Consider the following 12,621-nt stretch of genomic DNA (forward strand, 5'->3'; position numbering starts at 1 on the left):
TGTAATCCCACTGATTCTATTGGCTGTTAGATGTGTCAATCATCCAAATCAACCAATGGGCTGCAGAAAATCTGCCTAGGTTTGGTTTTCTGACTCGATGCCCAAGGCTTTTATAACCAGAGCGCTCAGGGCTGTTCTTTTTAGTAGTAATCAGTGATGTTATAGTTTGAAAAAGTAACTTTAATCGGATTACTGATTACTCTTTGAAAAAGTAACTCAGTTAGATTACTGACTACAGCGCTCCTCCTGCGGCTCCACAATTCAGATGTACAGATTTGTGACACTTATCTTAATATTAATGATTATCATGGCGTTTAGTTGCACAACTTTAAGGACTCCTTCATCGGTGGCTGTTTTCACGTTTATTGCGCTGTTCATATCAGTCTCGATGTTTGCAGTTTTTTTGGAGCGCAACACGAAGCTCAACGTCAGTTACAGCAAATATATTAACTTGACATTGGGCCCAGAACGCCGGTCTCAGTCAGGCTGCAGGTTTCCTCCATTCCTCCTGCTGAACTCTGTCAGTTGTGACCAGGCCTTTTTGAATACAGCACTTATTTTTATCAGACTGAGGTCTGGACTTAGACTAGGCCACTCCAGAACCCCCCGTTCCCCTCCCTCAGTCTCTTCATATCTTCTCTGTTTAGCTTCAGCTGGATGCTTTGAGTAGCTTTATGTGGCATCATACTGACATCTGCTGGACAAAAGTGTCCTGCCTCATGCTAAGGCCTGAGGTTTTAGTTCTCCTGAGTTTCTCTGTCTGCTGCTGGAGGACAAACTGACTCATTTTCCTCAATTTGCTACGTTCTTCTTTTACTATTCTAAAATTTGCATTAAATATTTAGCGTGCTCAGTAAGTGTTTAAGTTAGAACTAAATGTTTATTTTCTGAACTTAATATTTAGCTTTCTAGCCAAATATTTGACTTCAAACTAAATATTTAGCTTGTTCACTAGTAATTAGTTTGGAGCTAAATATTTTGTCAATATACTAACTATAAATATTTAGTCAGTAAACTATTTATCTTGCTAACTAAATATTAAGGTTGGAGATAAATATTTAGTTTTGAATATGTAACTTGTAGTTAATTAACTACACATTTTGTCTTGTTAACTAAAGGTTTCTGGGGATACAATATTTCTTATCTTGTCACTTATATTGGCATGTCTGAAAACATATTTCATAAAGAGAAACTAATAAGACAATATTTCAAAGTTACGTCATGTTAATGGTATAAATGATGTGTTGCTCTTAGCCTATTTTAGCTTATCAGACCGTCATTTTTAAAATCACAAAAACAAATAAATATATTTGTGTTTGTGATTTTATAAGTTGTCAAGTTCACAAAACCAGTTAATTCCAGATTTAACAAGGGCTCTATTACTTATTACACCAATTCTAATAGTTTTGTGCTCGATTGTTTGATTGTTTGGAAACATTGTTTGAAAATCAGGTTTTATGCCAGTTTTTTACTAATGACGGTGTTATTCAGCAAAACTATATAAATGCAGCTTTGCCAATGGAAAATTAACAACATTCAGTAAATTCATTGTATACAGTTTAACAAAGGACATAGGAAAGATAACGTGTAACAACATTGCAAACCGGATTCATTTTGGTTCAGTGTAAAGCAATCTCCTCCAACTACATTTAGAAAATGAGGCTTCAGAACATTTTGCTAGGTGACACAGAACTCTATTTTAATATGTAACAACATGTAAAAACAAAACACAATAAGAAGGTGAAAGTCATAATGATGCTAAATGTTGCAACTAAGCAGCTTAAACAAAGAGGTTTAACGCACATCAGCAGTTTGTACACAGTACTAGCGGTACTAGCCTTCTCACCTCAATACAGGTGCTTCAGCAACTCAAGTCAAATAAACTTAACTGAACCAAAGCCACAGCTTTAACACAAGGTGTGTGTTTACAAGAACGTAAACATTAGTTTTGCACTGGAGAAGTACAAAAGCACAGACAGCAAAATAATCGCTATCATTTGGGAGATTCCTATGCCATGGTTCCACATGAAAATGGTACAGCATCCACTTTGTGAAGCAAGACGTTCGGCGGCATCCTGATAGGTTCCCTTCTGCCTCGCTCACACTGGAGAGTCTGCAGATCAAAGCACAGATATTATCCAGACGTCTCCATAGGAACACTGCCTTTTTCATGGAAGCAGATTTCTTTGTTATGCTTTTGTTTTGTTGGGTTTTATTTCAGTACTTTACAGTTTTCATTGTTCCACTTTGGCTTGAAGTGTTTCAGTAGAGATGCCCTAAGGAACTGGCTAATGAACAGAGTCAGTTTTCATATTTTAATTTGCAATCTCACTTCTGTAGTTTGATGTGTTATGTGTCAGATGAAATCATTTTTAGTCAGGTTTAGTTCTCTGAAAGAGAGCCACATAAATAAACTTATATGTAGATGGTAGAAAAATCTTTTGATTGATGTGTACAGTATTTCGAATTGGTTAAAAAGTGTTCAGAAAGAACATAAAATTTAAAAAACAATGAAAACACAAAACAAAATCAGAAATTTTGCAAAGTCTGAGATTGTCCATAATTTATTTCTTTATTTAATTATTATTTTGTTTTTGGGGTTGCATTTATGCCTCTGCTTTAGGAGTTGAGTTGGTAAGCTAAGTTTGGACACCAGCAAAGCAGAATAAACACATTTCACAACTAAATGTGCAGTAATAAAATAAAAAACACGGTTCAGTATCTGTGGATATTTCCAGGGAACATAACTCTGAATTATTTGTAGCGCATATCTGAAATATGTATAAAAAGTGTAGCTTAGAAAGCTGAAATACGTTTCAGTCTAGCACAGTGATACTAGATACTAGACTTATTATTAGCTGGTGTTGGCAAAGCAGCCAATTCAAGATGGCTGCTGAGTTTTCTTGATGCTAATTGGCTGAACTGTCAGTCATAGCAGAAATAATGAAGATTCTATTTCAGCTGCTGCTGTTGCGCTAAGATGCTTCCCCACAGTGCTTATTAATGCATATTCATGTGTATTTTATGTTGAACTAGGAAGTTGTAAACATTTTCTGACAGAGTTTCAGCTGCAGTTGTTTTTGGACGGTTGTGCTGTAAATGAAGACGTTCTGAACAGGTGAGAAAACTCTCCATGCTCCTACCTGCAAAGTGATGATTATGATGAGGACACAGATGATGGCTATCACAAGAACTACCACAGTAACGCTGACTGCTGGTTTTGTCTCATTACTCTCCTCTTCGTCCCTCTCCTCCTCCTCACTCTGCTGTCTCTGGGGCCCCCGGACAGGGCAGGGGGAATCCTCTGTGGGTGAAACAACAAGGTGAAGGGCTGAAGGGAAGCCTTTCAGTCAGCAGGTGAAGCTGACTCTGAGGTGACCTACCCAGGACATGAAGGAGTGTGCCGTTGCCTGTGAGCTGCTGGTAGGGTGGTGGGTAGAAGACCTGGATGGCGCAGCGATAGATATCTGTGTGTGTGGCTTTCAGTCCGGATAGTGTCACCACCAAAGCGCCATCTTTCATCTGAACCGCACACTGTCCCTGAAACAGACATTAAACAAGGATTCACCAAACCTTCCTGCACTTTCACATGTTTATTCTGCCCAAAGTCTGATTTTTAACAACATTTTGGTTTAACTTTTTTCATGATTGCTTTTATCCAACTGATTTTGCTCAGGGCAAACTTCCAGCTGCTGCATGTAGTACGTGAGTCTGAATCTGTTCCCTCTTGGTACACTTCAGTCTTAGGGTCAAGTTATTTTTACAATAGGATCATTTCAGTTTGTTCAACATAAAACATCATGCAGCACATTGATCGAGCCTTCTTTCATTCTAAAATGCTTCACTTCTTCATTGACAGCAGCATCAGATCATGAAGCTCAACATTCACACCAAACAGTAAGAGCCTGAGTAACAGCGCCCTCTATCAGCAGCCTTACGTCTCCGTCTTTCTCCTGCTGCATCTGCATATTCTTTGAGATGTTGAGGGTGGAGGAGCAGATTTTCTGGTTGCCATGGAGACCTCTAAGCAGAGCCACCTGCAGGTCTTCCAGGTTGGAGACGAGATTCTCCAGACGCTGGGCGGGTCGGAGGTGGGAGGCGGCGGTTCTGGAGTGGATGATGCAGTGGATCTGTGCTGTTCCGTTGGTGCTCACTACTCTGTAGGGCTGCGTCACCTTCACAGCTGACGCAAAGAAAAGGTAAAAACGAAATGAAGTAACAATATTTTGGGTTGTTCACCTGTAGTCTTACAGGTGAACAACTGTAAGAGTCGTATTTCACCTGCAGGTTCTCAGCACAGCTCTGCTTTATTCCAAACTAACACAAAATCCTCCAAATCACCTCCAAACACATTTGAAACTTCAGTTTGACACGATGGTTTTCATTCCTAATGACTCAGAAGTAGCAAAAACAATAGATACATTCTTGAATACAGAAGGACTTTAATTTAAAAGAAAAGGAGAAAACTATCAGTGAAGAAGGAAACCAGATGATCAAAACACATCAACTGCTTCAAAGTTCAGTTTGGTTCCAAGACAATGCAGCAGAGAAATACTGAAATAGTTTGACATGAAACTTTAAAGGAAATAAACCCGTTTTGATTAACTGTGTTGGGTGACTAATTACTTTCATAAACCTCACAGCAAGTCTCAGGTTTAGAGACACAGACGGATAGTTTCTTTTTAGTCCAAGTCTGTGGGAAAAGCTAGTCAAATTATATTCATAGAGGTCACATATGAACAAGATATAAGTCTGATGAAACTCAAAAAATATACTGATTACATTCTAGCTTTTCTCATAACTGAACTATTCATATTTATCAGCATTGAACAGTTCTGCAGTGATACACTGTAATCTAATACAGAGAAATGAATTTTCAGTATTTCTGCTTCACCTGAATCTCAGAATTATTCTGGCTGATATCAATCAGGTTAAATTCATCAACCAGCGACAAACCAGTGAGTGTAATCTTTATCTCACCATCTGAACACAATGAGCTGTTCTTAATACTAATACTTAGACTTCAATTTCTTAATTAGTAATAGCAGAATTATTAATAACTCTGTCTTCAATACTTTGCTAACCTTCAGATTGCCTGTCTGAACCATAGTTCATCAAACTTGCATATTGTTTTTTTTTTTAAACTAATTTTCTTTATTTATGAAGTTTTAAAGAAATAAACATTGTGTGCTGTATTGAAATACAGTCATCCAAAAGAAGAGTATCCATCACAATCATTTGATTGTGTTAGCAGATGATGTCTCATTAGAAATCATCTAATTTCTATTACTTGTATTTCTATAACTTATACTTCATATTAAGTCATTTTTTTCTCTCCACTTTTTCCTGAGTTTAACTAAAAGGTCTCATTGGTTTTCTCACTGTTTTTGTTTATGTTTTAAATGGATCTGCATTAACCTCGACATTAGCAACATATTCAAAATTAGAATATGTTATATACCAGAATAGTGTTAATAAAAGTTACATATATTCTCCTTTTGAAAATATTGTTATAATATATAATCTGGTAAAGGTTTAATATTAGTTACAGTAGAATTACTGCAGATATTGTTTTAGCTGTTTCTTTCCAGATCTGGACAAATCTCCTCCCTGTACAGAAACATTTAAATATTAAAGTGTTTTCTCAATCTGTCATTCTATCGGTTAAAACTGGGTTATACTCACAGCTCCACACAGGCACACTGATGGTGAGCACTGCCAACACACTCCATCCCATCATACTATGAGTCAGGAACATCCTACAGGGTTTCACAAAACGTCGCAGAAATGTTGAATAAGAGAAGCGTGGTGGGCCCACTCCCTGGCTAACCTGACGACCAAATTTCATGAAAATACATCTAAACCAGATGAACTCACCTTTATAGTCTTTCTCAGCTGTCATGGAAACTGTGTGGCAGCACAGGAAATGACGACAGCGATTTGCCAGTAAAGTCAAACAACGTTTAGTAGCTGTGGTTCTACAGGAACGCAGGGACAAGATTCTGTGATTTTCAAGAAGCGGTTAGTGTCAGCAGACAATCAGATTTTTTGAAAAATAGGCAGTTTAAATAAGCTCTGAAAATACAACAAGATAAAGATGGGAAAATATAGAGTTGAATATAACATCTCTCAAAGTGCAAACATAACAAGTGTTCCACCAGACTGTCTTCTGTTTGTGCGGGAAACATGCAAATCAAGATGAGTGTGAAACTTATATTCAGCACTTCTGCAGCATAACCTCTGATCGTCTCCTGCACACTCTGCACGGCTCACACGCATCATTTGCTGCTTCTTTAATCCCTGGTCAGGTTTTAAGTTTGCAACTTCCTACAAGTTGTAAACATAAAACTCAAAGTTTGTGACACACATTTTGAACCAAATTCACAACTTTTGAGAATTTGGTTCAAAATGTGGTTGGTTGAGTGGAAACCAATGAACACAAGTCACATGATCATGCGGAAACTTTTACCGGCTGAATACTTAGAAATTTTGTGGCTTCTGAATTTTCCTTAAGCAAAAGGCAAAAAAAAAAAAAAAAAAAAAAACAAGTTAAAACAAGCTGTTTTCCTGTTTTCAGCACCAATATGTTTTCAATACTTAAAGTTCTGTCTAAATATGGGTCTTCTTATGTAAATTTTTGATTTTATATTCGGTTTTCTCAGTAGCTTTTGCAGCCAATAGTTCCAACAGTTAGAGTTTTGAAGCCATTCTTATCTGCTTGCTAGAGATGAATACTTTGTATTAAAATTACACAAAAACTTAAAATGCAACTTGAAATTTCAAAGACATATTGGACAGAGAGCTGTTGTTTCACTGAGATCTTGTGTTTTCTGAAGATGAGCTCCTTGAATAACTGTTCTACTTAACAACAGGAAAAACAAAAAACATTGTAATATCTGCAGGAAAATTGGGACACATTTTATAGCAGAACATCATTTGACAGAACAAAAAATCTCGTTTGATTCCAGCAGATATGTGCATATTACTTGTTTTTTTAACAACATCTGGTTCGAGTTTGACAACAGAGATATAAGAAACATATTAATTAAGAAAAATATTGACATCTTCAGCATTTATCTTGCCAATTCTCAACAGATGTCATCTCTAAGCAACTCACAGGACTAACAGGACCGATTCATGTCCTGAAACATAGAACTGAATCAGTTTGATACAATTCAAATTAATAAACATATAATTAAATAATTCGTTCTTATTCGGTTTATGATCACAGTTGGTAAAATGTTATTTATGTGTTGATGCAAAGTCAATTGCATTGGGTAACTTAGCTGCAATTCCTTCTCTTAAGCAAGCATGTGGCGACAGTGGAGAGAACCAACTCAACAGGAAGACCTTCTATACTAAAAGAAGAATTCTGAGACTTAACAACAACAGCAGCTGTGTTACTGGCCACATCTAACAGAAGACGTGGTAAAACACAAGCAAGTACAATCTGCAGAAGTTATTGGCAACAATCGTTTCTGCCTGACTGGTTTCTTTCTGGAAGGTGACATTGTTAAACAGAAACTCCAGTCAGGAGGTAGCTTCTAAAGAGACATAGACACCGAGAGAAGATAGAGCTAATGTCAGCAATATCTGCAGATAGAGCATAAATGGTGAGCAGCAGGAGAATGTAACTGTGTAAGTAAACTTCCTGTAGCAGGCTCGGCTCAGTACAACCTAACAGTCATCTGGTCATCTTCCTAAAACAATGACCAAAGTCATTTTCTGCCAGAAGTAATTTTAGCTAAATAAATAAATAAATAATCTCCACTTCTTTCTTTCCAAAAGACATTTTGGGCAAAAAAAAAAAAAAAAAAAAATCACTTTTGGCAAAAAATGACCATCCATCCATCTTCTATACACCCTTTATCACTAATGGGGTCGGGAGGGTTGCTGGTGCCAATCCCCAGCTAACGTTCCGGGCGAGAGGCGGGTTCACCCTGGACAGGTTGCCAGTCTGTCGCAGGCAAAAAAAGACTTTGGCCATTATTGTAGGAAGGTGAGATGTAGATATGTAGAATCTTTACACACTGAAGTTATGAGTTGAAGTTATTTATTGCTGTTTATTTCCTGTTGCTTTTCCTCCTTAATGAGGTTGTTCACATGGTGCTGCATCCAAACATAAACATGGAAAGTTGAGTAAAAAGAAAGAAAATGTAGTAGGAAAATGTGTAGAAGCAACAGAAACCCAAAGAGGGAGGGAATCAAGAGTCCCACAAAACAAAAAAAGAAATCTCAAGTTTGTCCTATGTTTTAGCATTAGGGTGAGGTGGATTTTTGTTTGTATCAAAATTTGTGCATTTCACAAAACTGCAATGGACTTTTTTGCATCACACAAGTTGTGTGATCAACAACCACATGTTACTACTGGCAAAAACACGAAGAAGACGACAGGAAGTGCTAGGAGGATGATGGCACATCATGTTTTTAATAACATATCAAGTGAATATCATGTTTGAGTTTAACTGTACTTCTTATTTAATTGAAACATTGCAACTGCAAAATTTTGTTTTTTCAACATTAGTGGAATATCAGTTACACGTTTGTAATGGAAATGCAGCTATCATCACATTCTGCTAATCCTCTTCTGGACCCTAAGTCGTCTTTTCAGATGGTATTTCTATGGAAAGTCAAATTTCCACAGTCAGAGATGATTTGAGATGCTAAGCTGTTGATGGTTCATTATGTTTTATTAGAGCACCTATCAGGAAAGCTGACGAGCTATATGGAAATGCTGATTTAATTATGCAGCAGGATGTGGCACCTGCCTACACTGACAAACACAACAACACCTGCTCTAATCACCAGGGTGTTACACGGCTGGATTCCCCTCCCTGATCTGACCCCAACCCCACAGACCATCTGTGGGCAGATGTCCAGAGGAAGATGTGACACCAAAGCCAACGTTCCAGGTTTCCTTAAAACCTCAGCTGGGTGATCACCTGCATGCTGCCCAGCACTGATGCAGCACTGATGCAGCACTGATGCAACACTGATGCAGCACTGATGCAGCACTGATGCAGCACTGATGCAGCACTGATGCAGCACTGATGCAGCACTGATGCAGCACTGATGCAGCACTGATGCAGCACTGATGCAGCACTGATGCAGCACTGATGCAGTGCTGACTAAGCCCTGAGTGCATACTGTGCATACTGCATGATACATGGAACGTTCAGTAGGCCAACATTTCTGTCTTGATATTTTTTTGTTTGAATTTGGAGTTTTTGGTTCACTGTAAACAATGATGTTTTTGTTTTTGTTTGAGTAGAAATGATTCTGGTTTTTAAAAAACATCTACCCTTGCTGATGGAGTACAGCTAAACTGTAACCGCTGGTGTCTAGTGGAAACACTGTTCCAGTGTTTGGGTTGTTTATTTGCAGTACAGGCGTTAGGTTGTGAAATGTAGAAAATCTTCCATGTCTTCTGATTTATAGGATTGTTCCAGATCCAATACAGTTTACAATTTATTTGTGGATCTTTCTTCTCACCTTCCTGGGGAAACGCTGCCTCAGAGTTTTGGGATAATTCGTATCTTTAATGTTTTAATAGCACTGCAAGTTAACAAACATGCACTGAAGATCAGGATATGCTTTAGATATACTATTTCTGATTTAGCACTTTTACATATTTGACTCAAAACTGAACAGACTTCGTCTTAAAACATATCTTGTAATTCAGTAAATTAAGGCCTGATTGCCATGAATTCTAACAAGGTCGACCAGCTGTGAATATGATTTGTGATCCCAACTTTCTCCCAAGAGTTTTATCAGTTGTTCTCCAATTTAGTCACCCTCTTGTTGCAAGCTGTAAAGTTGGCTAATTGCATTTTATATAGTTATGCAACTTCACATTTTAAAGATAAAAAAACACATTTGGGTTTATCTTTGGTCTGTACAAAATGAGTTTTTTGTACCAGTGATTCTGGTCATAATTACATTTTGGCCCATAGAATTACATTTAACATGCTTGTGCTGTGTACAAAATTCTCCATCAACTTGCATCACCTCCTTATGTAACATTTTCAAACTAAAGGAGAACGGTGGCTCCCCAGCAGAGCCACAACCAGAGGATCCTGTGAGGTGCCCTTCAGCCGCAGTGCTACTAGACAGATGAACTATATTAGAAAAAGTGAATATGCTTGCGGTGCCATTTGTAAAGATATGTTGAATAAAATCAAGGACAAAAAATGTAGGTTAGGGGTTCACTTTTCTAAGTTGTATTTTCGCCAATGTTATTTATTAATTTATACATTATACATTATACATTTATCACAGTTGTGAAGTAAATATTTAATTCAACAAAATATCTAAATATATAGTTTGGTGCCAGTTAGTTTAATAAATGGCGCCAATGGTGCCAGACTTTGACATAAATGTCTTGGTTTCATTTTGTTTGAGAACATGCTTTTCTTTTACAGTCATAAAAAGTGCCATAGTTTGTGTCTCTCTATATGGGATTGTTCCGTGTTTAAAAAAATGGCTTCACCAGGAAGAAATAAATTAACCCTCAACATTGTACTTTTTGCAATGTTTTTAAATGAATCTCTTTACATCAAACAAGAATAATAGATAGTAGTGGGTATTTTTTTGATACCTACTAGTACAAAATAGAAGCCTAGAGATGAATTGCATCTCTTGATGCTTGAGATTAACATTACCTATTTACATCTGAAGCACTTTATATGATTACACTTCTGATATGAGTTTAAATCCACTTTTCTTTAATTCAGGCAGATGTTGCTAAATTCATCTTTTCTTGAGGTTTCCTTAACTTTAAGCTACAATCATCAAAATTAACAGTATCACTCTATTTGTATTAAATCTACTGGAAATAAACTTTTTTCAAATGAGTTTTTCCAATAAATAAACTTTTAAATGATTTCTTAATTTATTGAGATAAACCTCAATATCCTCGTCTGGATTTCTATAATTTAATTTCATAATGTGGCAACAATTACTAACCAGTTCAAATGAATCCCATCAAACATCACGGTCAGAATTGTGTCAGATGGTTGTTGACTAATGTAATTGTGCATATTTGTCATTTTTCTGATTAATCTTTTATTCAAACCTGTGATTGTAGTTTATCTTACCGTAGTTTAGTTGGAGTTCACATCATCAGCTTGCTTTGCTCTCTGTGGAAGGAGTGAGGCTGTCTGAGAAGGAGCATCCTGATTAAATAAAGATGAAATAAAAAAATTGATTTATTAAGCACTTTTCACATTGATATTGGATGACTCATTCACAGGATAGACAACATCTTTTTTTCTTTCAGGAATAAAGTAGTATCATAATCATGTGCTCTCTATGACTGGTTCAGTGGTACATAAAGGGTTAACAGCTATACAGAAAATGAATTTCCTTTTTTGGGTAATGTCAAAAGCTATGACTAATCTTCCTTCATGTTTAGTCAAATCACATCCCATGTACTTTAGAAATGTCTCAGGCGCATTCGGTTTACTAAGAAATAGAGATAGGAAATTTGAATCTATGATAAAAGGGCTGATTCTGCTGCCATTACAGAAAATACAATGTCTGCAACTTCTGCAAGAGCCTGAATGACATCTTCATCAACATGAGCAGTACTGCTAACTAAATGTAGTTCCACAATAGTTTCATACTCTGACTTTTGAAGGTAGGTCCATGAGAAACCATCGTTTCCCTTTTTAGACCAGTTTTTCGTGCTTTTACTGCATCTGGATTGTTGCCGTTTGTCAGTTGGTGTTTATTTCTCAGCAATCATTTTGAAGTGATTTTCTATTTTGTATTTCTACCAGAGTTCTCCTTCCTGTTGTAATAGATTATTTCAATTGTGTTTATTACTATTTTTAGAAAAGCATGCAAAGTAAAGAGGGCCAGACTTCCCTCTCCATAGCCACCTGTTCCAGCTCCTCTTGGGGAATCTCAAAATGTTCCCTGGCCAGCTGAGAAACATAGTCTCAACATAGTCCCTCCAGCGTGTCCTGGGTCTTCCCCGGGGCCTCCTCCTGGTGGGACGTGCCCAGAACAGCTCACCAGGGACGCGTCCAGGAAGAATCCTAACCAGATTCCCGAGCCACCTCAACTGGCTCCTCTCGACATGAAGGAGCAGTGGCTCTACTCTGAGTCCCTTCCATATGACTGACCTTCTCACCCTATCTCTAAGTAAGAGCCCAGACACCCTACGGAGAAAACTCCTTTCAGATGCTTTTATCCGTGACCTCGTTCTTTTGTTCATGACCATAGATGAGGGTAGCAACTTAGATCGACTGGTAAATCGAGAGCTTCGCCTTCTGAACCAGCTCTCTCTTCACCACAACAGACCAGTACAGCGCCGCTTCACTGCAGACGCTGCGTCAATCCATCTGTCGATCTCCCGCTCCATGTTTCCTTCATTCATGAACAAGATCCCAAAATATTTAAACTCCTACACTTGGAGCAGGACATCCTCCTCGGCCCGGAGAAGGCACTCTACCCTTTTCCTGCTCAAGACCATGGTTGTGCAAACTCCCAAGCACCCTGCAGGACCCTGCTGAGGATTTGTTATAGAAAAATTACAGTAAGGTCACATCTGCTAGTCATGTTATATGAATGATTGTGAACTCTCACCAAACGAACTGTTTGGGTTACATGTAGAAG

General features: G+C 37.7%; 1 protein-coding gene across 1 annotated transcript; it reads right to left on the bottom strand.

The window, feature by feature from the left end:
- Nucleotides 1-1,494: 1,494 nt before the first annotated feature.
- cd28 (CD28 molecule) lies at nt 1,495-6,483 on the bottom strand. The gene is made up of 6 exons (XM_044131034.1): nt 5,878-6,483; nt 5,686-5,759; nt 3,939-4,183; nt 3,384-3,540; nt 3,144-3,304; nt 1,495-2,113 (listed from the first exon to the last, which is right to left on the bottom strand). Exons 2-6 carry the CDS (start codon nt 5,756-5,758, stop codon nt 2,009-2,011), a joined length of 741 nt encoding a protein of 246 aa, XP_043986969.1. The 5' UTR covers nt 5,759; nt 5,878-6,483; the 3' UTR covers nt 1,495-2,008.
- Nucleotides 6,484-12,621: the final 6,138 nt, after the last annotated feature.

The sequence above is a fragment of the Gambusia affinis genome, linkage group LG11 (assembly GCF_019740435.1).
Source record: "Gambusia affinis linkage group LG11, SWU_Gaff_1.0, whole genome shotgun sequence".
NCBI lineage: Eukaryota > Metazoa > Chordata > Actinopteri > Cyprinodontiformes > Poeciliidae > Gambusia > Gambusia affinis.

Coding starts and splice junctions, on each gene's coding strand:
- cd28 (XM_044131034.1), bottom strand. CDS start 5,758: ATGTTCCTGACTCATAGTATGATGGGATGGAGTGTGTTGGCAGTGCTC. Junction 4,184..5,685: donor CAGTGTGCCTGTGTGGAGCT/GTGAGTATAACC, acceptor TCTTTGCGTCAG/CTGTGAAGGTGACGCAGCCC. Junction 3,305..3,383: donor CACACTCCTTCATGTCCTGG/GTAGGTCACCTC, acceptor TTTCACCCACAG/AGGATTCCCCCTGCCCTGTC.